A 24,671-nucleotide genomic window follows, 5' to 3' on the forward strand; every position below is an offset into this window, starting at 1 on the left:
AATATACTAAAAACTGCTTTCTGGACATTTCTTTTATTATTTTATAAATTGAAAACATTGGAGCTACAGGTTGGTTTTCTTTTTCCAGACAGCTTTTAACGGTTATTTGTGGAAGTGAAGGTGACCAAGCACATGTGGAGATCCTATTGAACGTAATACGGAAACTGCTCTAGTGCGGGGCGGCGGTGGTACATCGGTAGGGTTGATTCCCTCCTTGCCCGCCCATATGTTGAAGTGCTATTGGGCAAGACACTAAACCCCACCTTACCCCAGGTGGAAGGGTGGTGCCAGTGTTCAGCAGCAGAGTGGGAATGGGATTGTGACTGTAAAGCACCTAAAGCCTTTGAGGAAGATAGTAAAGTGTTATACATCTATACGCCGTTTACCAGTGATCTTCATTTCACACTCATGAAACCATTTTACACCCCTGTTTAATCAGCTTGCAGGGGTGTGGGAAAAAAATCGCTTCAGCAATATATCACAATACTTGTAGCGATTTAACATGCTGACATTGCAATATTGTTCAGTCTTAAGATATATCGTGATGCACATAGTATCATGAGCTGGGTATCACGATATGTATCGTATCGTCAGACTCTTGCCAATACACACCCCTATCAGCTTGCCAAGAGCAGTCTTCAGCATCAAGTGTCTGAACAATACTGCAGTTGGTAGTTACAATTAAACCATCACTTACATTTTAACACACGTACAGGCTACTGATCTGCACTCGTACTTCACATTTGCAAAAGCTAGTTTGTTGTTTCTTGTTATTTTACACCCTTATGGCCACTTGTTCATGAAAAGAGGGCTCAGAGATAAAGGATGTAAGGAAGCATTTACAATTAACTAATTTTGAGTACTGCAGATTTTAACGTCACCACTCCCACAACCTGAAGTACAATCCAGACGGCCGACGCAAGTTCATTTTCTGCAGCTGTTCTTTTAGCTAAAAGCAAATAATCAAGTTTTAATTCATTTTTCCTCCCTAAATCTTACACAAGGGCAGAATTTAATACAAGTCAGTTTTTGATTGGAAGCTTACCTTCGTCAATCCCTTTGAAGTCATGGACTCACCAGGCATTCAACCAGTGTTCTCGAGCATGCTTTTAGCACATGTTGTTCACACTGGACAAGCAGGGAGGGGCTTCCTCTTTTTATCTATTTTTTTCTTTTCTTTGTTTAAATTTATTTTTCACTGGGCGGATTCCCCGGGGAAGACCCAGGATACGCTGGAGAGACTACGTTTCTCGGCTGGCCTAGGAATGCCTTGAGGTCCCCCCAGAGGAGCTGGAGGGAGTGGCCGGGGAGAGGGTAGTCTACACATTTGCTTAGATTGCTGCCCCTGTGAACCGGTCCTGGATGAGTGGAATAAGATGGATGGATGGACTGCTTATTAGCACATGTCTGCGACCTACAATTGGATCAGGCATGGTGCAAAATCTTAGTGTGGTGCAAATCTCACTAATCTTGATCCAGCTTTTTCCCTTTTACAGCTCTCTTCAGATATATAAAAGACCTCATGTCATATAATTCACAAACAGAAATGAGTAGTTTCTCCTCTATGATCAGTCTTCAAACTATTGACACTAAATTAGAAAGTATGCCATCCATATGTCACTACTAAATCCAAGTCCCTGATTGGTCAAAGTTCAATCTGGTTAAACTATGCATTTAATAGCAATATGTTGTACAAAAAACATGAGCATTTTTTTTAACATTGAAGCCTGAAATACACGTTTACATGTTTTTGTTTTTGTTTGTTTTGTTTGTTTTTGGAAGTAGTCGCTTGAAAATGTGTTGCTGACGTCAGTGTGAACTCAGTTTGAAGTCCAGCTCTCTGTAGCTGTTACAACCGTGGAACAAGCATAAAGATGTTACATCTTCTTTTACATTGTACCCAATTATTGGTTTATCTAAATCATAAAGATTAATTTTAGACAGAAATGGAAACAATGACACAAATATTGATGCACATAAAGTATATCACTCAATTTGTGTCTTTTCTTTTATCTACTTTCCATTTCACACTTCAAAGCTTCTCCAGGTCTTCAGAGTGAATCTTAAGGTTTTGAAGCTTCTTAAATAGACGTCTCTGTGGTGTAGTGGTTGGCGCTGTTGGTTCACAGGAAAAAAGGTCCCGGCTGAAGTCTTTTTGGCGTGGATTTTGCACGTTTGGGTGTTTATCTGTTAATACTCCAGGGAAACCCTCCTTGTACTGACAGATGGATACTAAGGCCTCAGCATCATTATTTGACCTCTGAACCTAGAGAATGCAGCTGATGGATGGACTTTCGTTGACAGTAACTGATATAAGTAAAGATATAAACTTTTCAAGGCCTTCCTAAAAGAGGGTTTTAGCCAGCTCTGTAAGAGCACATAATGAAATGTTTGTCACTACAGGAGGAATTATGACTTAAAAGATTTTTCCGAACTCCCCCTGCAAGCCTGTTTTGTTTAATAAATAAATGTTGCACAATCGCGCTGCCCCAGTTAAAGACCAGTTAAAAGAGATCACTGAAAGCTTAACACTGCCTTGACTTTTATCTCCGTGGCAAATGTGTGTAAACATCAGGCCACGGGCGTTCAGCGGGGCTGGATTGTGCAAAGCGCTCATCTGAACCCAACGCTGGTGTCAGTGGAGGTCAGGAAGACTTTGTGGGTTAAAGAAAAGACAGATGAAGACAAGGGGAGAGGCCCAGAGAGCTGCCAGGCTGAAGGAACGGGCACAGTTTGAAGAGCGAATGAGAGCAAAAGTAACAGATGGACTTGGGAGGATTAGAGGGAAAATCTGGGCGAGTTTCTGATGGAAAACCCGACCAAGACTAAAGAAAGGGTGATGAGAGACGGCAGAGAAGATGAAGAGCAGAAAATTCACGCTACAGAAGACTGACCGGACTCCACTGACGGTAGGTTGACCTTTTACTTGCTTTTTGTCTCACCTCATCCAGTGGGCATCAATGCATCGGATGGAAGTTGGGCCAAAAAACAGCTGTAGCTGGGATTTTTGCTTTCAAAAAGTGTATTCCTCTGGTCACTTCTTTTGTATCGTGTTTATTTTAAAAAACTAAAATTTTGACAAAGTATGACAAAGGCTTTTTGATCAGAAATAAGCAATAAAGTAAAAAAAAAAGTCTGGATTTAAATATTTAATACCAAAGTAGTAGATGGTACAATGAGAACGTTCCAATTTTGATTGTAAATGTAAAAAATGCATTAACCTTTTGTAGAAATAAAGCAATTTCCTGTTTCTAAGTTAATTTCCCAGCATGCCTCGACAACTGATGTTTATGTTCACATCAGTAAATATAAAAATCTTTTCATTCTGTACATTTTAAAACAAAAATTCCAGGGTATAATTGATGAAATTAAGGAAAATTTTACTTTACACCGAAGGATGTAATTTTATTCAATTCAGTTTTGTTTTTAGCCTCAAGTTCACAACCTCAATCTCAAAAATCAACAGAAACATCAAACTGAAATCTACATTTGTTATTATTACAGTTTAGGTTGGGCTAAATATATCAGATAATTTAAATTGTATTTCAATAACATATTGTATAAGTGACAAACAGAGTTGATTGCTGATTTTTAAAATAATTTATATTGTCACATTAGGAATATTGCAGTATCAGCTTTTTTGTCTATCCACCAAATTCTGTTGATCAAGCAAAGCTGAAGATTTATCCAAACTCATGATTTAAGGAGACAAAATGTGTGTGCTTTAATGTTCAAATTTCCATTCACCTACATTTAGCAAGTAAATATAAGATGATGGGACCCCAAAAAAGATTGGAAATAGAGGAGAAAATCCATCTAGAGCTGTCAGCTGTAAAAAAAAAATAAAATAAATTAAAAAAAACGTATTTGTTGATTAAAAATTTTATTTAAGTTTGAGTTTTTTGTGCTATTAACAAGCTAAACTGCTAAAACAAAAGCTGATGTTTTGGCACAACTCTACAGTTTCTAACAGTGAGAATTCAGTATAACAATAAAGGAGGGTTGGGATGGACCTAAGAGGTGTGGTTCCTTCAAAAGCAACCGACATGTGGCACCTTGACATCACATAGAGTTCATGAAAGGGAAGTTTTTTTTTATCCAAATATAAACGACTGTTATATAGAAATCTTCCAGGCCCTGTTCCAAAAAGTATTTTCTACTCAAGCAGCACATTCTGTGGTTGAGGTAAGACTGAAGAACCTTCAGGAGACCAGTCAACCAAAATGAGTGAAACACAACAAAAGAGGTCATAAAAGTGGCACAAAATTCTGGAAAAACTGCAGAATTTACAAACTCAGCTAACATCAGAGTTCAGGTTTAAACAAGAAGAAAGAGACTTTTGGACAAAATAGATTCATGTGAGAATCAAAGGAAAAGAAGCAAAATATAAATAAAAAAAAAAAATCTCAGATTCGTCTTAAATTTGAATAAAACATCTGGATTATTTCTATGACTTTGAAACAAATATTTTGTGAATTGATGGGGCAAAATGGGTCCAATTAACAGAAAAAAAATAACATAAGGAGAAACAGTCAAACATGGGGGTGGTAGTGTAATGATGTGGAACGGACATATTTAGATTTACCTTAATAGTGATTTAATCAATATTTCAAATTTACATCATGTTGTGTTAGAATATTTCTTCAATATATTAAAAAAAAGAATGTAAATTGAAGAATTTCTGAAGAAGCTTCAAGGATAAAATCTAAGAATCTTTAAGAATCCCAGATTAAATCCAGTCCAGGGTAAACTCTGAGAATTACTGTTTGACTTCTCATTAACCTTTTATGATGACTACATCCAGATGTTTGCTTTCTTCTTCTCTGTAGGTAACGGTTCAGACGAAGGCAGAATGAGACAATCTCAGGACAATCTACTTCACCCCAGATTAACGCACATTACCGAATCCTGAGGGAGACCTGAGATTTCTGGATTTACGGTTTCTTCGTAAACTCAATCCCTCCCCAGGATGAGAGGGGACAGGTTGAAGAACAGGATTCACCGTGAGGTTGGGACTGATTAGTGGCGAAATCCACAGGATAAGAATTAAGCCTTCATCATCGTCATCATCCTCCCTGGGGGAGGCGGTGAAAATATATGAAAAGTGAGAGGAGGTGGTAGCGTGGCGCCGGGATCTCGTCTCGGCTGGCGTGTGTCGTAACACACGAAGAAACAAAGGTTTTGCATCCAAATCTGCTGACCTGCCTGACTCGTGGGTGTAATCCCGGTTTTCTGTGACTGACACTACAGCGCGGTTCGGGCCGAGGTTCCTCGTGCAGCCTTTGGCCCGCACATCTGTCTCCACTTTCTCCCCCTGCTAACAGTGATTAAATCCCAGCACTTCATCTTTTTTTCCACGCACTGCAGATTCTCCGCCCTCCTACAATCTCCCCACTCATCATCTTCGCCTCTGACCTTTGTTCCACTTGTCCAACATCCTTAATCTCTTCAGTTTTTTCTCTCTTTTTCACAATCCCCCATGAATCAATCACAGCAACTGCTGAGCTCAGTTCTCCTGTAGTGTCAGAGGAAAGTCCTCGTTCTTGTGTTCCTCCTCTACGTTGGACCCAGTCAGGTGGAAATTTTGTTTTTTGGAGGCTAAAGCTAATTCTTTTCACCCAATTGATTCCCATTTACAATGATTTTGTTGTGGAATTGAGGGACAACAAAGTTAGCATCTTCTATTCTCATGCTTTTACACGGTAATATCAAACTTGAACTACACATCTAACATCCACCCACCTTCATAACCCGCCAAATCCCTTTCGGGGTCACAGTTTTGGGTGAAGCTGAACAGGTCACTAGTGTGTTTCAGGGGTCAAACACTTCCCGTCATCTTGCAGTGTTGACACGCCTACGTTGGACACTATTTATCAAGAAAACTGAAGTATTTTTCCATCAGAAACGCAACAATGCTGGAGAAAATGTCCAGACGCAACCGCTCCCTCCTGTCCCTGGGCCTCACGTCTTTGGCCCTCACGCTGTCCGTGTCGGCTTTCTGCACCTCCTACTGGTGTGAAGGGACGCATAAGGTGGTGAAGCCGGTCTGCCTGTCGCCTGTGAAGATGAAAAACTGTGGGAGGAACAACAGCCAACCGTACACCACAGGTGAGGCTGCCACAGAATGTCTGTCGTTCAAAAATGAGTCATATTCAGTAACTGTAACTTTGCAACCGTTAACACAATCAACGTCATTCCAGTAGATTTTGAAGATTTTTTGTGCTTCAAAATCTACTGGAATGACGTTGATTGTGTGAACAATTAAAACTATTTTGATTAAAAAAAACACATCTGCAGGCCTGCCTAACCAAAACTAAGGGGAAAAAAAATAAACAAAGCCCGCAAACTAAGACTACCCAAACTAAACTAACAAATCCCAGCATTGTAATGCTGTGTAAGGACAAAGAGAGGAAAAAGAACACAAATAAATAAAAGAAAAGTAAAATAGCACATTTTTAAAGCAAGGATTACTTAATTAGCATTTATTTGATTTAGATTAGTTACATTTATAAATTGATGGCTGAGGTGCACATATGATAAACTATGTAGGTTTTTACATCCTTGTTGACTTGAAGATGGTTTTTCTCAATGCTACCTCCAGAATGCACAGATTTTATATGCAAAACTTTGTTAAAAAGTTTGATTTTTACGAGTTGAAAGCACATATTATCTTATGCTGCACAACATTGGTTACTAGCTGTCTAGAGCTGCACTGAGATGATCCTGTTTGGCACAGAACATCTTTTATTTTGAAGCTTCTGTCAAACTTAAAAGAAAAAAAATCAAATTTTTAAAGATGCTAGGTTCTTCTTATATATTTGCTTCCATGCCAAAATAATTGACATAATTGTTATTTATTTAAAAAAAAAGAAAAGGTCAGGAATGCAAACCCTAAATTAAGACTATGTGGTTCCTTCTAGGTTTTGATCAGTAGAAAACGCGCCCAAATGGCTCTTTTACTGTTAAGGGTTGCCAACCCCTTGTATAGGTATTATAATTTCACCAAAGCCTCAGATTAAATGTAGCCTCGATGTTCCAAACCTCAGCAACACGTGAATTACGACTGAACCATCAGGACAGTTCCCTGCTCCACCTGCCTGCTGACACCATCCAAACCGATGTTTCAACACAGAAACCACTTTACCTTCATCCTCATTTATCAGCTCTATCATAATCAGCGGGGCTGCACGGTGGGCAGACTCTTAATCTGATAAGAGAGCGGGCGTCGGGATATCTACCCTGCAATCATCGCGCGCAAAGCTTTGATTTCCATACATTTTTCTTGTGAGATTTATATAATCCCAGCTTTGTTTTAATCTCAGCTGTGTGTGGCTGCAGCTGCATTTCATTTGGACTTTTCAACCTGCAGCTTGGATGCAGTTGTTATTATTTTCCATGTAGATCACTGAGGACTTAAGCAGAAAACTGTTGAGGAACATTAGGTTTGTGAGAGGCTCAATTCAAGTTCTTCTTCCAAAAAAAAAACAAAAAAAAACCGATTTTTCCAAAAACTTTAATTCAATTTAGTGAAAGCTTTCTTTATTTATGCTCATGTATTTTTATTTTATTTTGTTTTGTTTGTCCAGTGGCCCCCACTCCAGACCCCAAGAGCCCCGTGTCCAACGTGACCCTGTCCCCTCTGCAGAAGGAGGAACTGGCCCTGATAAGGAAAAAGAAACTAGCCAACGCTGTCCAGTACATCTGGGAGACGGGGGAAGACAAGTTCATGCTCAGATACTTCCACACTGGTTTCTGGCTCTCTTGTGAGAAACACAATGAAGGTGAGTGATAGCCTGCCCTCAGAAAGTGTGTTTGACGGGCTTAAAAATCAGCATTTAGAAGCAGAAGTGTGTGATAATGTGTTTATTTTATCAATGAAAAGAAGAAATAAAACTTAAAAAACAAAATTAGTCAAGCATTTTTGATTATATTACATTTTGAGTGAAAAAAATAAAAATTAAAAGTAAAAATAAAAACTAATAAGTATTGTTTAACAACATACTGAGATAATATGAATTTTCTTCATCAATACAGAAGCTAAAGATGCTGAAGTTTAAGAAAAACTGTATGGCTAAAAAGTTTTAAATAAATCATAAAACTTCCTAAATCAGTGTGTAATGTTTAAAAAGTTGCAAATTACGTAAAAGTATAGCAGAAATGCAGGGGGATGTTATTTATACGACACTTAATGCTAAAATAATTAATTAAAATAGATTTATATAAATGTAACTGCATCTCTAAAACCAAGGAAAACCAAATTCAAATAAAATATTAATAGAAAGAATAAACAAAACCCAAATTTTTCACATAAGTTAATTTTTCTAAGCAATAATAAAAACAAAAGCAAATCCCTCATGGTGTTCTACTGTCTAGATCTGGGATGAGCAAACCTTTTGATTTTTGGGACACAAAGGGTTCTAAAGCTTGACATTAGGGGCAGACCAGGAGCAGATGTGTGAGTGTTTTTGGTATTTTGGAGATTTTATTTTAATAATGTGGCTTTTGTTCTCATTTTGGTGCTGATTGGTTGATATCCTTCAAGGGAAAGTGCAAACTTAGTGATCATGTAGTGTTGAAATGATGGAAAAAAGTCACTTTACAACTCTAAAAAAAATCAACAAATCAACAACCTTCTGCTCCTAAATAAAGGTCAAATTATTATTATAGTGCACAATATATGGGGAGGCACAGAATTACAGGGAAAATCAACCATTACTAAGAATTATTAATATAATTTGTTCTCGTTTGGCGGGCCAAATTAAAGAGTTTAATGGGCCACAGTTTGCCTACCTCTAGTCTAGATTAATCTGTAATGAGTACTTGGGAGAAATGTTATTATTTAAAAAAAAAAAAAAAAACTTTAATCACATCGAAAAATGCCAGAAAACTACTCTATAGTGTAGAGAAAAATACTCCATACTAATTAGCTTTGGATAGCAACAATTTACAATTCAAACAGAAGGGAAACTAGTAAAATGAAAAAAATTGGAGCACTTTTGTTGTAAAAGAGCTGAACATTTCAATACGTGAAGGGTTAAACTATCTAGATGTGTAAAGAAGTTTAGATGCAACTTAAAAGCAAAAAAGTTTCTGAATTGTTTGAAAGCAGATCCAACCAGAAACATGCTAGCTACTAGCATCTTCAAGCTAATGGGTGATTTTAAATTTAAGGATCCAACTTTTTCCCAGGTGATGATCAGGAGGAAAAGTGTCGCAGTTTCATCGAACTGACACCAGGAGAGACACAAGGTGAGTGTTATCACATGCTACTTCCTTCCTCGTATCATGTTCTCCGATCCTTACATTTCCTCTTGCTACTCGTAGGCGTGCTCTGGCTGTCCGTCATCAGTGAGTTCATGTACATCGGTCTTTTGGCGATGGGGTTCCTGCTAATGTGCGTTGAAGCCATGTGCCTATGTGCCAAAAGAGAGATGAGCTCCCTCAAGATCAACGCCTTTGCCGCCATGTGCACTGTTCTCTCAGGTGGGGGTGTACGATGTCTCTTTCTGAATGTTTCAGTCCCAAAAATGCGAACTGTTCCTGCAAAATCTCTGTAGAGTCACTGGACTTTGTGTAGAGTTGAGACACTTCATTCTTTATCCAAGGAGCTTCTTCAGTTTGTATTAAAAGCTGGTAAGGTGGAATTTAATGGGAATAAATGGCAACCAAGGATTTCAAATGACAAAAAAAACAACAAACAGACCAAGATCGGATCTTTGACTTCAACCGTCCCCTACGACACAAAGTAGGAGTCATGAGGACGAACATCACCAGACAGAGAACGTCCTCATTCCACAGAAAGGGAAGATTGACTACGAAAAGGAGCCATTAAAACCAATGAAAATCCACAAAATCAGTCCACCGTCATGATAAATTTACCAGATATTTGAAGATCTCTTCAGTCAAGTCTGAGGAAGTCTGTTCCTCTCTAGTTAAATGAGACCATGTCTTTATATTTATCCAAAAATCTATTGTTAATGAAGAGAAACCATCTGAGAACTAAACTTAACTTCTTATAAACTTTACTTTAAATGAAAAATAAATGAAAGACTAAACATTTTCAACTCTACAAGAACTCTAATAAATCCAGGAGGACTGTCACCTCCATTGACAGACAATAGGGACCACCAGCTGATCATTTCATGCATCAAGTCAATGAAAAGCACCTATGTATTGGCTCAAACTAAAGTTTTTATTTTATTTTATTTAATTCTGGACTAATTCTGACCTCTCTGTCTGTTTTTTCCTGCTTTGCCGTTCTCTGGCAGGGTTAATGGGGATGGTTGCTCACATGATGTACACCACAGTGTTTCAAATGACTGTCAGCATCGGCCCCAAGGACTGGAGGCCACAATCCTGGGACTATGGATGGTCTTTTGCGTAAGTTAGTAGCCTAAAATAATACCCCAGTTCCCATCAAGAAATCTCATGAATGTGAAAAACAGAAAAGGACATTTCACTTTGACAATTTCAATCAAAGATTGAAGCTCCGTGTGGTGTTGACTGACTCCCATTGGCCCATAGCAATACCCATTTTTTGTTCTACCTATTCATACCAGGTGGATGGAATTTATGACATTATTTGTAATTAGCAATACAAGTGTGTAACATCAGTAACTGAATTCCTTTTCATTTTGCCCCTCGTAGCTTGGCATGGCTTTCGTTCAGCTGTTGCATGGCAGCTGCCGTGGCAACGCTCAACTCATACACCAAGACAATCATTGAGATGAAGCATCGCGCCAGGATACGGCTGGAGGAGGCCCGAGCCGCCTCCATCGCCCCCTCCTATGAGGAAGTCGTTCGAGCCGGAGGAGGAAGTGTTTACTCAGTCAGCCAGCTCATTCAGCTCGGCCAACAAGGAGCCCTAATGGACCCCATGTGGCCCAAAGGAGTGGGGTCAGCTGTTGGACCTGTGGCGTGCGGTGCTGGGGGGGCCTTTCTGGTTGGAGGGGGCGGAATTGGAGTTGGCGGCATCGGTAGTGTTGGAGTGGGAAAAGGAGGACCTGGAATGGTGGGAATTGGAGGAATGAGCGCTGATGGAAGCGGTGTCAGGATGGGACTAGGAGGAGTCGGGGGACCGGGAGGGGGACGCCTGATGGAGCCACATGGAATGGTGGTTGTAGAAGGATGCGGCGCTGAAGGATGTGAGGAGTGTGAACGAGAGATGGACGAGATTGATTACGCTCGACAAGAGGGGAGACGGGACTCACTCTGCTAGGACTTCAGAAAGCAAAATATATTTGAAAAAACTTGAACAAACCCTTTAAAACTGCGCAAGTTTTTGTACACTGATTCATGTCCGATTTAAAGTGAAACTTTTTGTTGAAGGTAAAATTTCCATTTAGTTTCATGAATACTTGGGAGCGTAAAGACAAAAAGAAGACTCAGCTTTGATGACAATCTCACAGTTTTGGAACATCACATCAATGTGTAGACATCTAGTTTCATTCAATAAAAATGCTTTGGTAAAATAATCAGCTCTTCTTTGTTGAGAATGGGGACATCTAATACATAAAATGTCTCTACTAGTGACTTTTGCTTAAATACAAATGTGTTGAAGTGATTTATTTTTGAAAAGACTTTAACTCATTTGAGACAGTGAGTTCTTACTCCAAAAACACAGTATTTGACTGGAAAACAATAATTTGTCGATTCCAAATGGCGATATAACATTGATAGGCAAACCAACTGTGTCTTTAAGTGGTGAAATGTCTACCTTTTTAAATCAATTTACAACATGTCAGTGAAAACATAACAATGGAGTGGTCCTCTTTTTAAAATTTAGCGAAAAAAAATAAAAATTAAGGATTACGCTAAATATCCAGGAGTCTACTCTCACGAATAGTGCTGCATCAAAGTGAAAACAATCTGAGGGTAGCATGTAAAACACAGTACAATAAAAAAAATCATGAAAATAAAACCAGACACAATTAGGATCAACTTTAAGCTTTTGATTGATTGATTTATTGGTTTATTTCAAGCATTAATTGTAGACCTTACAACAAGAAATCCCATAGATAAATCGACGTCACTACAGAAATAATAAATAATTGATTTAAAACATAAAAAACAAAGAAAAAAAATAATCTAAGAAGAAAATAATGATATAATTACTGTTAAAATAGATATGTTTTCAGTGACATATACAATGCACACTTCAGGTCACATAAGATTCATTAAATATAGTGACTATCAAGTAAAGTTTGATATATTCCTTGAAAAGGGAATAAATTAATTTATATAACTCCACCCCTACTGAGTTACTCAACTTTGTTTAAAAGCCAGTAAAAACTAATGTGTTTTATGTGAAGATTTAACCTAAAAAGGAGAACAAGTGTGGACCTGGAATGGAGCCTTGTGGGACTCCAACCAATAATTTAAAGTTTTATGCGGATATATCGGATGGAGAGGCGCAGACGTCTATTAATATGTGATGGTCAGCTGTTATAATCTCATATTCCTGGTGGTTTAGTTAACTTCAGTTTTTGGTTCTCTCCTCAGAACTTGTATGAAATGCAAAAACTCAAATAAAAGCAAACAAAGGAATAAGATTTACCTGCATTTTCCGTGTAATTTACCCAAAGTCCCAGGATGCACCCCGTGTCTGATTAGCTTTAGGGTGTCATACTTTCACAGTAAAGTTATTTCTAATTTACATTTAAAAAATGCACGAAATACATTTTTTCAAGTTCCTCTGGGAGCTTTCTGGATTTGTCAAGATTATTGTGACCAACAAACTTCAAGACTATATTTCTTTTTTCCAAAACACATACAAAAAGTAGCAAGCCACTTTTTTTATAATGTTTCAACAGTTTTATGTGAAAATTAAAAAAAGTCCTCATTTAAGCAGTGTGTGAGTTTAGAATTTTATTTGCTTATCAGTGAAACTTTAAAGACTTTATTGAAACCTTCAATGACAGCTTTTATCTACTTCCCAATGACTAATTCCTGAAAGGACAGAATTTTTCATCATCCTCTTCCAAATCTGTTTTTCATTATTTCTGAAATCTGGATTCCTGTCTCTGACTAAGTATCAGCAGCTGCAGTCTGGCTTCACCTGGCTTGAACCGCTGCTTGGAAATCTGATAGCAGAATGAAATAAATGCGTGAGGAGCAGAGATGACGGCGACAGACAGATTTGCATGTCACACAGATGTTTTCAGATGCTGGACAGAAGATTATGTCAGTAATCTCTCCAGTCATCAGAATGAGAGAAGGAGGGAGCCTGTGAGAGTGTTCAGCAGAGACCAGCAGAGAACCGTAATGTCACCAATAGTAATTAAAAAATGTCATTTACATGGTTGGAGAGCAGCAGTTATGCAACAGACACCATATGGAGGTGGACATGCATCCTGTATGTCTAAAGTCACATGAAGTCAAAGAGCTGGTGCTAAGATAAAACTTTATTTATTTAAATAGCAAAGTTCTACATTTTATTTTGTCAGTTGGGTGTAATTTAAAAAAATTATGAAAAAAAATACGTGATTTTATCTACAATAATGACAACATTTGGTTTATATTTAAAGTATTTGAATTGATGAAACAAAATAAAGTAAATCCTTTTTTTATTATCATCCAGCAAATTTTTCAACTTTTTTCTGTCTCGCGTCTTAGTTCTCTGAAGCCTTCTCTGCAGTTTACAATTTGAATAATCTTTGTGTAGAATCTTAAAAAGACACAAACAAACGTGTTACATCCTGACACGAGGATAAGTCAATTAGGAAATTGGATAAAACTTTAAATATCAATTCCACAATTAAAAAAAATCACAAATTTAAAATATATATTTTTTAATTCCTTGCAAAATCTCAACAATTGCTAGTAATGCTTCATAAAATATAAACATAGATCCATAGATTTTGATAGACGACTACGGATGACTGCAAAGGCCTCGTCTGCTAATGTTTTCTCAGTTTGTTTTGTCAAAATAATGTCTCACCATGAGATTTCAAAAATGTCTTTTTCTCGAGATAATCGGAAAAAATTACAGCTCTTTTTCTTAATGAAAATCATAACTAAGGTGTTGACAGATCTTGTAAATGTATTTTTTTATTTAATTTGAGGATTAGTTGAAAACGTATCAGCGTGTCAGAGATGTGAGCCAAAATAGCAAACTTACGAGCTAACTGATCAATTTATCATTGATTACTTCAGTTGTGACCTAACTTAGGTGGAAACTCAGGTGGGTAAAACCAACTTTTACCTTCTTTTATAAAGAATGTCATTCTGATAGAGCTGTATGATAAAAAAAAAACTAACTAATTATTACAGAAACCAGGGTTTTATGTAATTTAATTATCTTGAGAAAGCAATAGCTGTTATCTTATTATATTAAAGTATTAAGTTGTTATCTGGTGAAATAAACAGGAAAAAGGTGGTTGTTGTTTTTCATAGAAAAACCTTAATAAATTCTTGGAGATGGTGGAAAACCTGCAGAATTCAAAATTCTTGGATGTTATCCCAAAAACTTTAATCTCTCTCCAACTATTTGTTTTTGCTATGGTAAAATCATTACCCGTGGTTTTTTAATAATGTGGTTTTTAGTCAAAATCAAAAAGCCTGAGTTGTTTTTTTAATGAATAATTTCTGCTACGGCAGGAGTTTATTAGAAATGTGCGTCTCAGTTGGCCCAGAAGTTAGCCTTACCTAATTTCCCATCAACCCTTGGTGTACACTCTCTCCCGTTAGCTCAAAGCACCCAACAAGCTAACGTTAGCATAGCAACCAAAAAAAGAAAATAAGGTGGGTCAGCTCAGACGAGGAAAACAAAGACATTCATGGATCTATTTGCCAACAACTGAATGCATCAAAATTGGAGTAGAAAGGGAAGACTTTGGCCAGTTGATGCATCAAAAACCTGAACTTCTTTCAAACCGCTGTCTTTCATCTACTCCCGATCAAATGAGATTTAAGTAAATAAAAATACACAGAAATGCAGTTTGAATCCTACAATTTTTTTATATATATCCTCCATGATGAGAAACAAGAACTTATTAAAAACAAAAACATGATTTTAGACTTTTATGGTCCACTCTTTTGGTGTTTTTAATATGTTCTTGTGGCATTTTTCTCATCATGGAGGACATACATAAGGTCAAATTTCCATTTCTGAGTATTCATTTAAATTGCTGTGAATCAGAAGCAGACAAAAATAGGGTGGAAAAAGTATTTGTGTCATAGAAATACAGTAGCTCCATCCGAGCTCTCAGCAACAGTGAGGGAAGAGGGGTGTGCCAAACTACTGTCAATCTGCAAATACTGTCCTTGAAAATGGCAGATTTTTTTATTCTGGCTAAAAACGACTTAATAATAATTTAAAGACAACTGGGAATGATTTGAAAGTATGTAGATCGAAAAATGGTCAGAGTGGGACTTTAATTAAAGATTAAGTAAACATATACATTTATTTTTTATTATTATTTTTAAAATTTTCTTGTACTTGAACTTGCTTTAAATTTCGGTGGATTTGATTTTGAGCGTCAAAAATCTAAAAAAAGGGAAAAAACCTGTTTTTATTTTTATTTTAATTTTATTACAATCTTCACGTGTTGAATTTATTACAAAGGAAAATCTTCAACTAAGACTACTCTCCAAATGTACTAGCAAACTAACATCAGACAGTAGAGATTGAACAACACAGATAAATATACATGAAAGACAAAAAAGACAATATTGAAAATCATGATATAATGATACACATATGGGAGTGTTTAAAAAGGTTAAAATAATGAAACTAATGCTCAGCAGATGCAGGGAAACAGTTATAATTCATCTGTTTGCAGTCTAAGATCAACACAGATTCTTCTAGAAGAAATAGCCTAATCTTAAACATTGTAGTCTCCATTAATAAGTGATCAAATATAAACAAAGTCATAAGTTTTGGTTTAATTTTTGGTGACAGGTAAGAAGACGTCAACTTGCTTCAGAAAGTTTAAAACTTTTGCTTCAGTTACAAACTTCGTGTTTCATCTGCAGTTACAATCAAACGTTACAAAACCAAGCTGGAGATTATTTCAATGTGGGGCAATGGCGCATTACAGGCGCGCCTCCTGCGTGTGTGAGGGTGCGTTCAGGCGTCACTGCATTAACAGAATGAAGGATGGTGCTGAAAGTGGGATGGGCGATGAGTCCTCTTCGTCAGACTTTTTATTTCATTGGCTCATACTGAATCAGAGAAAGGGCTTCCTCGTTGTTCAACAGTCCGTGGACAAACTCTCCCTCTGCGATTCGGTCTGGAGTAAAAAGGAAAAAATACTGATAAGTATTGCAAATATACACGTTGTTACAACCAGATAAAGATAGTAAACTTTATTCAATGGATGCATCAAACTAATGTGATGTAGTTTTTGCAAGTGGGGTCACAGGAAGTAATGCAAATGTTTTTTAAATACTTTTATTGTAACTGCACTGTGTGTGACATTGTTCTAAAATGTGTCACAAAATGTGTATTGTAACTTCAAGTAAATTCCCAACAAATGTCAAATGGTTTTGATCCAATATGGTCAAATATGCTTAATTATTATTGTGACTTAAGTTTGAAAAATATGAGAGCTAGTCCTGTGTGTCTCTATGATAAAGTTAATTTTCAGATTTTTCACAGACACAAAAGAGGAGTAAAAGTAGATTTTAATATAATTTTTAACTTTGACTAAATAGGTTTGGGAAATTGCTTTTTTATGTCACTTTTTAGGATCTGACAGCTTCTTTATTTATTTATTTTTACACATACATTATTTATCTACCTCGAAAAGAGTTTGGGATGAAGAGTTCCAAGATGTAGATTCACCAAATGTAAATGTATGTATTTTATATGTGTGCAACTTTCAAATACAAGAAAGCAAAATACTTATAACTCATATTTAGCTAAATCCTACTGATATTTATGAATTTTGAGCATTAATGTGTGTATTTTTTTCGTCACATTGGACTTTAGCTGTTAACTCCACATCCAAACCCTCTCCGTTTACCGTTGTCTCCTTTGTTGAAGGTTTTCCAGAGTTTCTCCGCCCTCTTCTCAGGAGTGTTTTCATCCTCTGGCAGGTCGTCCACCTCATCTTTGGGAATCAGCTTGAAAATAGACTGTTAAGCAAAGATAAGACACTTTAGTTCACTGTCTCTGCCTGTGGATCTACTCACTGTGAATAATTACTGGGACTACTGAACCGATTCATCGTTTAATTTCAAGGATTTTGTCCGAGTTACAAACTGACCAGCGGTCTCTTGACAAAACTGGCAGCATGTGGGATTAACCCACTTGCCCTCTTTGACTCTGACTTTGTTCTGTGATGAAATGAGCTTTAATCTATCAAAGTGAAATCTGTTTTCTGTATTAAAGCCCGTGCTGAATACTGTAAAGAGAACAGAAAGAAATCATTTAAATTTCTGTGAACAAATATTGCTGGTAAACTGCAATAGAAGTTTATTCAAAGACAAAAGGTCAATAGAAACCTTTTTTTTACTATATCTGAAGAATCTGTTCATCACGTTTCATGTCACTACATTAAAAGTGGATCCTGTCATATATTAAAGCCAAATGTTGTTTCGTTAAGTTTGAGTTAAGAAGGGATTTCCCTCCTTTGGTTCCAGTCGATCGGTAAGTCGATAAGGTGTGTGCGTTCATGGGTGTTCTTGTCAAACGGCGTCTTGGGATTAATCTGCCCGAATGATAAATCCGCAGGTGTAATCCTCAAAAATGAGTTAGCAGACGTTACACTTCAGATAAATGACCACTATAGAAACCCCTATGAGTACTATAATATAGTCTTACAAATACATTTCACAATTTGAGTATACCTGTTTAAGTAAACCTTTGTTCACCTTTATCAAGCCAAATTAAGTCATTTGAATAATTAAATTGCTCTTTTTTTGCTTTCTCTGTGCCTATTGATCGAGCCTGTTAGAATATCTTGATTTGATTTCTCTCAAATTCCTTCAGTCATGTGAGTTTAATGGTTTAGCGAGTGCACTACCAACTGGCAGGTCAATCCTCATCAGTAAAGGTTAAGAAGATGAAAACCTTACGAGGAAATAAAATCAAAATTCCTTTAAACCACCAGATGAAAAATGTTTAAATATTTTCAATTTATGATTTTTATTAGTCATACTAAGTATTCTAGGCTTTGAGGAACTAGAATAGCAAATTTTAGCTTATCTTTGCTTAACTTTACACTCATTCCGATGGATTGGAATTGCTCTTTGCTTTAAAGACGTCAGTTACGAAGTTCTATGCAGATGACATGATTATCTATAGATGTGTAACAAACTCACCGCACAGATTTCTTTGACCTCAGACTTGGTGATGTATCCGTTTTTGTCCACGTCAAACAGCGAAAAGGCCCATTCCAGTTTCCTGGTGGTCTTCCCCGTCGACGTCATGTGGAGGGCAATGATGTACTCCTTGAAATCCAAAGTGCCATCGTCGTTGGTGTCGAAGGAACGAAAGACATGCTGGGCGTACGTGTGGGCGTCGCTTTCCGGGAAGAACTTGCTGTAGATGTTTTGAAACTCCTCTTTGGTAATGCGGCCCGACGGACACTGCTTCTTGAAGTTTTCGTACCAGTGGACGATCTCAGTCTCTGAGAACTTGGTGCTGAGCTTCAGGTCCTCCAGGATTTCCTTGGACACGGCACCACTCTTGCTGTTCCCCATAGCTGCGACTAGCGTTTACCCTCAAGCGAAGTTGTGAATTCGGGCAGATTTTCTTGGGTGATCGTAAGACAATTCCAACTTAATGAGTTTTATTTTGTGGTTGTAGTAAACAGTCGACAGTCCGTGCTTGATCCTGGTCTCTGCCTGCGCTTCGAGCCCTGAGACACAAATGCTGTGAAAAGAACAGAAGCCGCTTTGTAAGCTCATTAAGCCAATCAAGCAGGAGTAACACTGGCAACTTAGTCCAATCTTAAGGGTTGTTTATCTTTGAGTAACATGTTGTGCGTCAGAAAGTTCTGGCATCCCTCCTTGCTATTTTAAAATCAAGGCAGCTTAAGAAAGTTAAAAGGGGAGGAAATACTGTTACATGAAACGAAAGGGTTCTATTATGTGTGGAAATAATCCAAACAGGAACTAAATACAAACATAGGGGAAAATATCATGAAAATACAGTTTTTGATAGGGAATTGTTACAGGATGTTGCTATATATATATATATATGTCATTTTTTCATTTTTTTTGCTCTGTCATAGAGATATGTTAGCAGTCTTAGTACGATAAAAAACACAGTTGGCAGTAACTTGTATCAGGTGAGTCAAGCGAAAAAAAAATCTTAAATGCCAAGTATTAATATGGAATTTTGTTCATCAGATTCATTTTTAATCAAAATCTCCAGTAGCTTCATCTCTGAGCGTGGCGTGAACAGACCGCCACAGCTCCATTTGCACCGTGGCGTGGGTCTTACCTGTGCGATCAGCGGAGGCTGGGAGCAGAGATGCTGTGTCTGACAGCAGCAGCAGCCAAAATCCGCCTTCACCTGCTGACACCAACCACATATGTGTCTGTCAGAGGTGGAGCCTCAGCAGCAGCTACATGAACATGATTAATTGGTCACATGGTGCACATTTCCTTGTGTTAGCTTAATTGAAAAGGTTATTTTTGTGCAGAAGTTGGCTTGGGCAGCATGAGATCTAAAGATGAACGTAGATCTTTAGAGTAAATGCAAAACCTTTTCCTGCTGTCTGGTGATTGATGAATTGGAAAATGTGAACTTAAAGAAGTCAGACAGTTTGGAATTTTGACTGTTCATTGATATAACAAGCAGAAAATAAAAAATTACCAGCTGGGTCACAAACAGCCGTGGGACAGTATTACTTTCTATAACCACCATTTGTCTGAAATTGGACTGTGTAGTTGATCGCTTAGCAAAATTGATCCCACAAACTATAAGTTGGTAAAGTTAGAGCTATCGCCTCCTGGTATCCAGTCCTTCTGAAGGAAACCCCCCAGAACTGCAGTCTGTGGGGAGATGGGGTCACCATGGAGATTTGTCCAAAACTGTGGAGATTTGGAATAGTCACTGTTTACAAAATCTCCAACTTTCTCTGCTTTGAAGATGGTTTAGCGAAGGAGATGCTGTCCCTCATGACTACAAAGATCGTATCACGTTTGACTACATTTGTCAATTCAATATAAAGCTATTCATGGCCCAACATAGGATTGTAAATGGACAGAAATCATTGACTGTATACAGAAATCTGGACTAAGTGACCCCTCTCCCTCGCGTTCCAAATAGAAAAAATGAAAATCCTATAAACGTCAACTGAGAAATAAACAGCATTTACTCAGTCATTTTGTCTGTCAGAATAACCATTTTTGCTCTAATACGTTTTTTTTAACGTTTTTTTTTTTTTTTTTTTAACGTTTTTGTTAATCCTATTTTTTCTGTTTCATGATATTTTTTCTTAATTAGAAGTTATTCAAGTTATGAACTGACCAATCAGATGCCTCAGTAAAAACATGTGGTACCCGCAGACCCTCGCCTCGAATGTTTGAAACATTTGATTGACAGATTTTCAGTGGAAGGGGTGGGGTTTTCCAATGAACTCACTCCTGATATGCAGGATATAGAAATGCTGATTCGGACCGATCACCGCTTACTAATATCGTCTGGTTCCAACATGGCAAATTTTGTACTGTGGAAAAATGGCGACTGAATTGACATAAGACTTTTTCTGTGGGTGACGTCACACCCACTCAGTCCAGTTCTCTCTTATACAGTTAATGGGAGAATTAAAACCAAAAGTACTCAGTACTGCTAGACTAAGTTAGAAAAACAACAAAATAAAACTTGAAGCTCTGTTGGATTCATCCATTAAAAAAAAAAAAAAAAATGCAGATTAACCCCCACCCCAAAAAAAATATAAATTTGTTTTAGTGTTAAAGTATGTATTTATTTTTATTTAAACCTTTTCATAATTGTCAAGAAAATAAATTGAGAAATAAAAATTTGGTAAAGCTTCTGAGATTTGAATTTTTTGCTTTATTAGAAGTTTTTAACTTGGGAATCAATTGAATCCATTTTGAAACCTGCCTCCAGTGGTTTATTGAGGAACTGCAACATATTCCAGATGGGCTTCAAATGAATAAAATTTAGCTTTCTTAGCTGTAAATGTTAAGGGAAATGCTAAAATATCTGAAAAAGTGTGCCCTGAAAATCAAAAACAATACATGAGTTTTAGAACTGAAAGCAAAGTTAGCTGAAGCAACATCTGAAAAGAATGAGATTGATTGAAAGCAATGCTTAAAATGCTGCAAGACATCCTAATAAATTAACTGAAGATTGTGTGTTATGGATAAAGAAAATAGAACAAAGTAGGACAATGCCGACGTTTTAGGGAGAAATTTATGTAAAATAATAAATTACCCAAATATCAGCTGAAAATAAAAAAAATGTGCAAAAGCTAGTCTGTAAATTAGAAATGTTTGATAAGCTGAAAGAGTTGAAAAACATCAAATATGGCAAATATTATTTGGTAAATTAGACTTTGGATGTTCTTAATTAGTCTAACACAGAATCTGACAGTTGAAAAGTCATATTTTGCTGAAAGTGCCACTTTTGGTGAAATAACGAGTAAAAAATGTGGCTGAAATTTTCAGAATAAAGTTAAATGAACATGGAAATGGACACTAACTACTGAGTGTTGCCTATCTGCTCCAAACCTGATCAGATGACACAACAAAGTAAAAGCTTTCCTGGACTACTTTGGTCCTTGAGACTTAACGGTTAAACCTACAGAGCTTGGTGGGTGGAGGGTGTTGGTGCTTCAGTCAGAACAGGATTTAAATGTACTTAATGGAGTGTTGACTGCTGACCTCACCATCTGCTTCTCTTGTCACTGTGCATCTGTGCATGTGGCTGCAGCACCTTCCTCTGAGTAGGTGGGAAACCAGCTGTCTGGACTCTGCTGAGCTCAGGGGTCATTATGTCAAACGCTTTTTAAACCTCTTGACCAACTCCGTCAGATGCCTCGATAGAGTTGGCGACTCAAAATCGTCCCGAACTGAAACGGGACTGAAACCCGAACATGGGAGGAAGCATATCGTCATTGAAGCTTTTAGTCAATGTTTCAGGAAATCTGTTTGGACAGATAAAAACAGGAAAGATGAACGATGTTTGAATGATTCAGACACATTGTACTTTATTTTTCACTGGGACTACTTTTGTAATTGTTATTTATTAAATTATTTAAAAAAAACACAGAATGTTTCACTTTAGTCACTTTACGTTTCAAGCAAGTGAAAAAGCTGAATGTTGTTTTACCGTGTCATACAACAATTTGAAAGAAGAAGAAATTGCATTATTTATTTTCATTCCTTTCTCTTATGGACTCCAAACACCTAAATTGCTTCTTTGTTTCAATAGATTGACTTAAATGCGGCAAAAATTCAGATTTTGCTGAAAGTAAAAGCAAAGCAAAAGACAGATAGATTACTGGAAAAAGTGTAAAGCATCAATAGCTCTTCTTTTTTATTTAATATAGATAGATGACCTAAAAGATAAAGAGTTATAGAAATAATTATAGATCAAATTATAAAAGAAAACAAAAAAAAAAAATTTAAGTTTTTAAAAATTTTATAAATGTTCACTTAGTTCAGGGAAATATTTAAAAAAAATATTCAATACAATGCAACTTCTATTGATTATCATTTGAAAAGGTGCAAAAAAATGTAAAAAAAAAAAAAAAGTTAAATTTAAAATTGCTCCAACCTAACCTAAAAGCAGATACAGCTGTTTGACTTGAGCTGAAGAAAGAGCAGAACAAAAAAAACAAAAAATCTTTAAACGGTAAACAAATCTGTAAAAAAAGAATTATGGAACCAAAAGGAATCATTATTATAAAAATTTTAACTCTTCTAAACCATAATATTTCGTATTAGTAGCCAGACTAAATTAATAAAGTCTGTAATTTTTAAATTGCAGCTAAATAATTATAAAATAAAAGGTGAAAACGATTGGTAAAAATGTTAAACAACAATGGAAAATTTGATCAAACAAAAGTCTTAAATATTGCTTTTGCTTATTGTTGCTGGAAATTCCTTCATTCACTTTTACGCTGATGACACTATTTTGTACGTATCCATCCTTTCCGTAGAGACTGACATTTCATTTCTTCAAAATAGTTTCAATGATTTGCAGCAGGTCTCCTCCAGTCTACACCTTTGGATTAATACTAACAAAACTAAAATGAGGATTTTGAATCATCAGACTCCTTATGAGGGCAGAATTCCAACTCTGAAACGTGTCAACTCATAACACTTTAACACTGGAGCTCCAGTGTTTATGTTCTTTGATTTACTGCAACTTTTCAATTGTCAGCTTTTCTCCTCCAGAATCTGCTGGAATGACTTTGATCGTGCTGACAATTGAAAAGTTACAGTATGTTACGGATGTTTTTAAGCGTCGCTGGCGACACCTCAGATGTTAAAGGGTTAAATCAAGAAATAAATCATCATTCACTCACTCTGGAAAGCATATTCTGCCTTTAAAGCATCTTTAATGTGGGTTTTATGGGTCTTCTTCTGTCTTTTTATTGTAAACATGTAAATATTAATGTGTGAATATGTCATGTTTTCATTTGTATGTAACTTAGATTGCATTGTCATTCTGCTTTTGTATTGTCGCTGCAAACTCAGGTTATAGTTGTAAATGAGAAATGGTTCTCAATCGACCTACCTGGATAAATAAAGGTTCAACAGCAAATGTAATTATTTGAAATTATTTTTTAAAAAAAAGACGTAAATTACAAAATCAGCATAATTTACATTTATTAAAGCTAAATGCTCCTTAATAAAATTAGCTTCATAAATGCCAAAATCAAACTTCAAATGTTGTCTTGAAAAGTTGTATCCATTAAGTTGGTTGATCTTCACTTTTACTGTGAAATGTGATTAAATCTAAAGTAGAATTTGAAAGTAAGTAAATTAAAGATTTAAAGCTGCTAAGAGTACCTTAAAATTGAACAATTTATTTAACACTGGAACACTTTTGTTTAAAAAAGATGATAAAATATACCCAATTAAAAGTATTTGTCATAACAAATACACCAAAATAGGACAACACTTGATAAATTTGGGGAATGTTCTTTTATTTTCAACTGTGGTATATGGAACAAAATGGAAAATAAAAACTGACTAAAAATTTGGAATTTGAGAACAAAAAAATCCCCAAAAATTAAATAAAAAAATAATAATCAGGAACAGAGTTTTAGGGGAAACTTTGAGCACTCCTATATCCTTTAAAGCAACAGAGTAATAAAAAAAAATCTTAAAAAGTATTAATTGAAGGGGAAAAAGTTCCAACTATCATGTCTTGGAGCACCTGAATGTTTGAACAGTATAAAGAAAGAGTCTCTATGTGGGGGCAGACAGAAGCTGCTCAGTCCATGTTCTCAGTGATCTGCACCTCAGTTTAACTATATTACCTTTCCTCTTTTAGATAAAAAGACTTCCCCTTCAGACGATGAGGTATCTGGCTTTGCTGGATTAGCAGTCTTCCATTCCATGGGGCTCTGTAAACAAGTCTTCTCCTCTCACAATCCACAACCTCACCTTTAACCCACAGCCTCGGTTTAGAGTGAGCTTTGGGGAAGGGAATCCTGAGACTATAAGGAGCGCGGGGATTAAAATGGAGGAGCAGAAGGGAGACGGGGAGGTAAAAGAGGTGATGTTGGGCCGCGTAA

General features: G+C 36.6%; 2 protein-coding genes across 3 annotated transcripts; one reads left to right on the plus strand and one right to left on the minus strand.

Moving 5' to 3' along the window:
• The first annotated feature begins 785 nt into the window (after positions 1–785).
• LOC112160029 (germ cell-specific gene 1-like protein) lies at positions 786–12,083 on the plus strand. Of its 2 annotated transcripts, XM_024294351.2 has the most exons (8): positions 788–2,909; positions 4,830–5,178; positions 5,903–6,108; positions 7,587–7,781; positions 9,190–9,249; positions 9,325–9,483; positions 10,269–10,380; positions 10,648–12,083. In XM_024294351.2, the coding sequence occupies exons 3-8, from the start codon at positions 5,913–5,915 to the stop codon at positions 11,216–11,218; spliced, it is 1,293 nt and encodes a 430-aa protein (XP_024150119.1). In that variant the 5' UTR covers positions 788–2,909; positions 4,830–5,178; positions 5,903–5,912; the 3' UTR covers positions 11,219–12,083. The 2 variants fall into 2 exon arrangements, with proteins under 2 accessions (XP_024150137.1, XP_024150119.1); XM_024294369.2 differs by having other exon boundaries at positions 786–2,909; positions 4,830–6,108; positions 10,308–10,380.
• Positions 12,084–15,301: 3,218 nt separating this feature from the next.
• LOC112160488 (recoverin) lies at positions 15,302–19,770 on the minus strand. Its single transcript, XM_024295051.2, has 4 exons — positions 19,394–19,770; positions 18,268–18,820; positions 16,968–17,079; positions 15,302–16,232 (listed from the first exon to the last, which is right to left on the minus strand). Exons 2-4 carry the CDS (start codon positions 18,646–18,648, stop codon positions 16,147–16,149), a joined length of 579 nt encoding a protein of 192 aa, XP_024150819.1. The 5' UTR covers positions 18,649–18,820; positions 19,394–19,770; the 3' UTR covers positions 15,302–16,146.
• Between the last annotated feature and the right edge of the window lie 4,901 nt (positions 19,771–24,671).

This window comes from Oryzias melastigma, linkage group LG11, assembly GCF_002922805.2.
Source record: "Oryzias melastigma strain HK-1 linkage group LG11, ASM292280v2, whole genome shotgun sequence".
Taxonomy (NCBI): domain Eukaryota; kingdom Metazoa; phylum Chordata; class Actinopteri; order Beloniformes; family Adrianichthyidae; genus Oryzias; species Oryzias melastigma.

Coding starts and splice junctions, on each gene's coding strand:
- LOC112160488 (XM_024295051.2), bottom strand. CDS start 18,648: ATGGGGAACAGCAAGAGTGGTGCCGTGTCCAAGGAAATCCTGGAGGAC. Junction 17,080..18,267: donor AGGTCAAAGAAATCTGTGCG/GTGAGTTTGTTA, acceptor TTTGCTTAACAG/TCTATTTTCAAGCTGATTCC. Junction 16,233..16,967: donor CTTCAACAAAGGAGACAACG/GTAAACGGAGAG, acceptor TTTTTACTCCAG/ACCGAATCGCAGAGGGAGAG.
- LOC112160029 (XM_024294351.2), top strand. CDS start 5,913: ATGCTGGAGAAAATGTCCAGACGCAACCGCTCCCTCCTGTCCCTGGGC. Junction 7,782..9,189: donor TTGTGAGAAACACAATGAAG/GTGAGTGATAGC, acceptor ACTTTTTCCCAG/GTGATGATCAGGAGGAAAAG. Junction 9,250..9,324: donor GACACCAGGAGAGACACAAG/GTGAGTGTTATC, acceptor TGCTACTCGTAG/GCGTGCTCTGGCTGTCCGTC.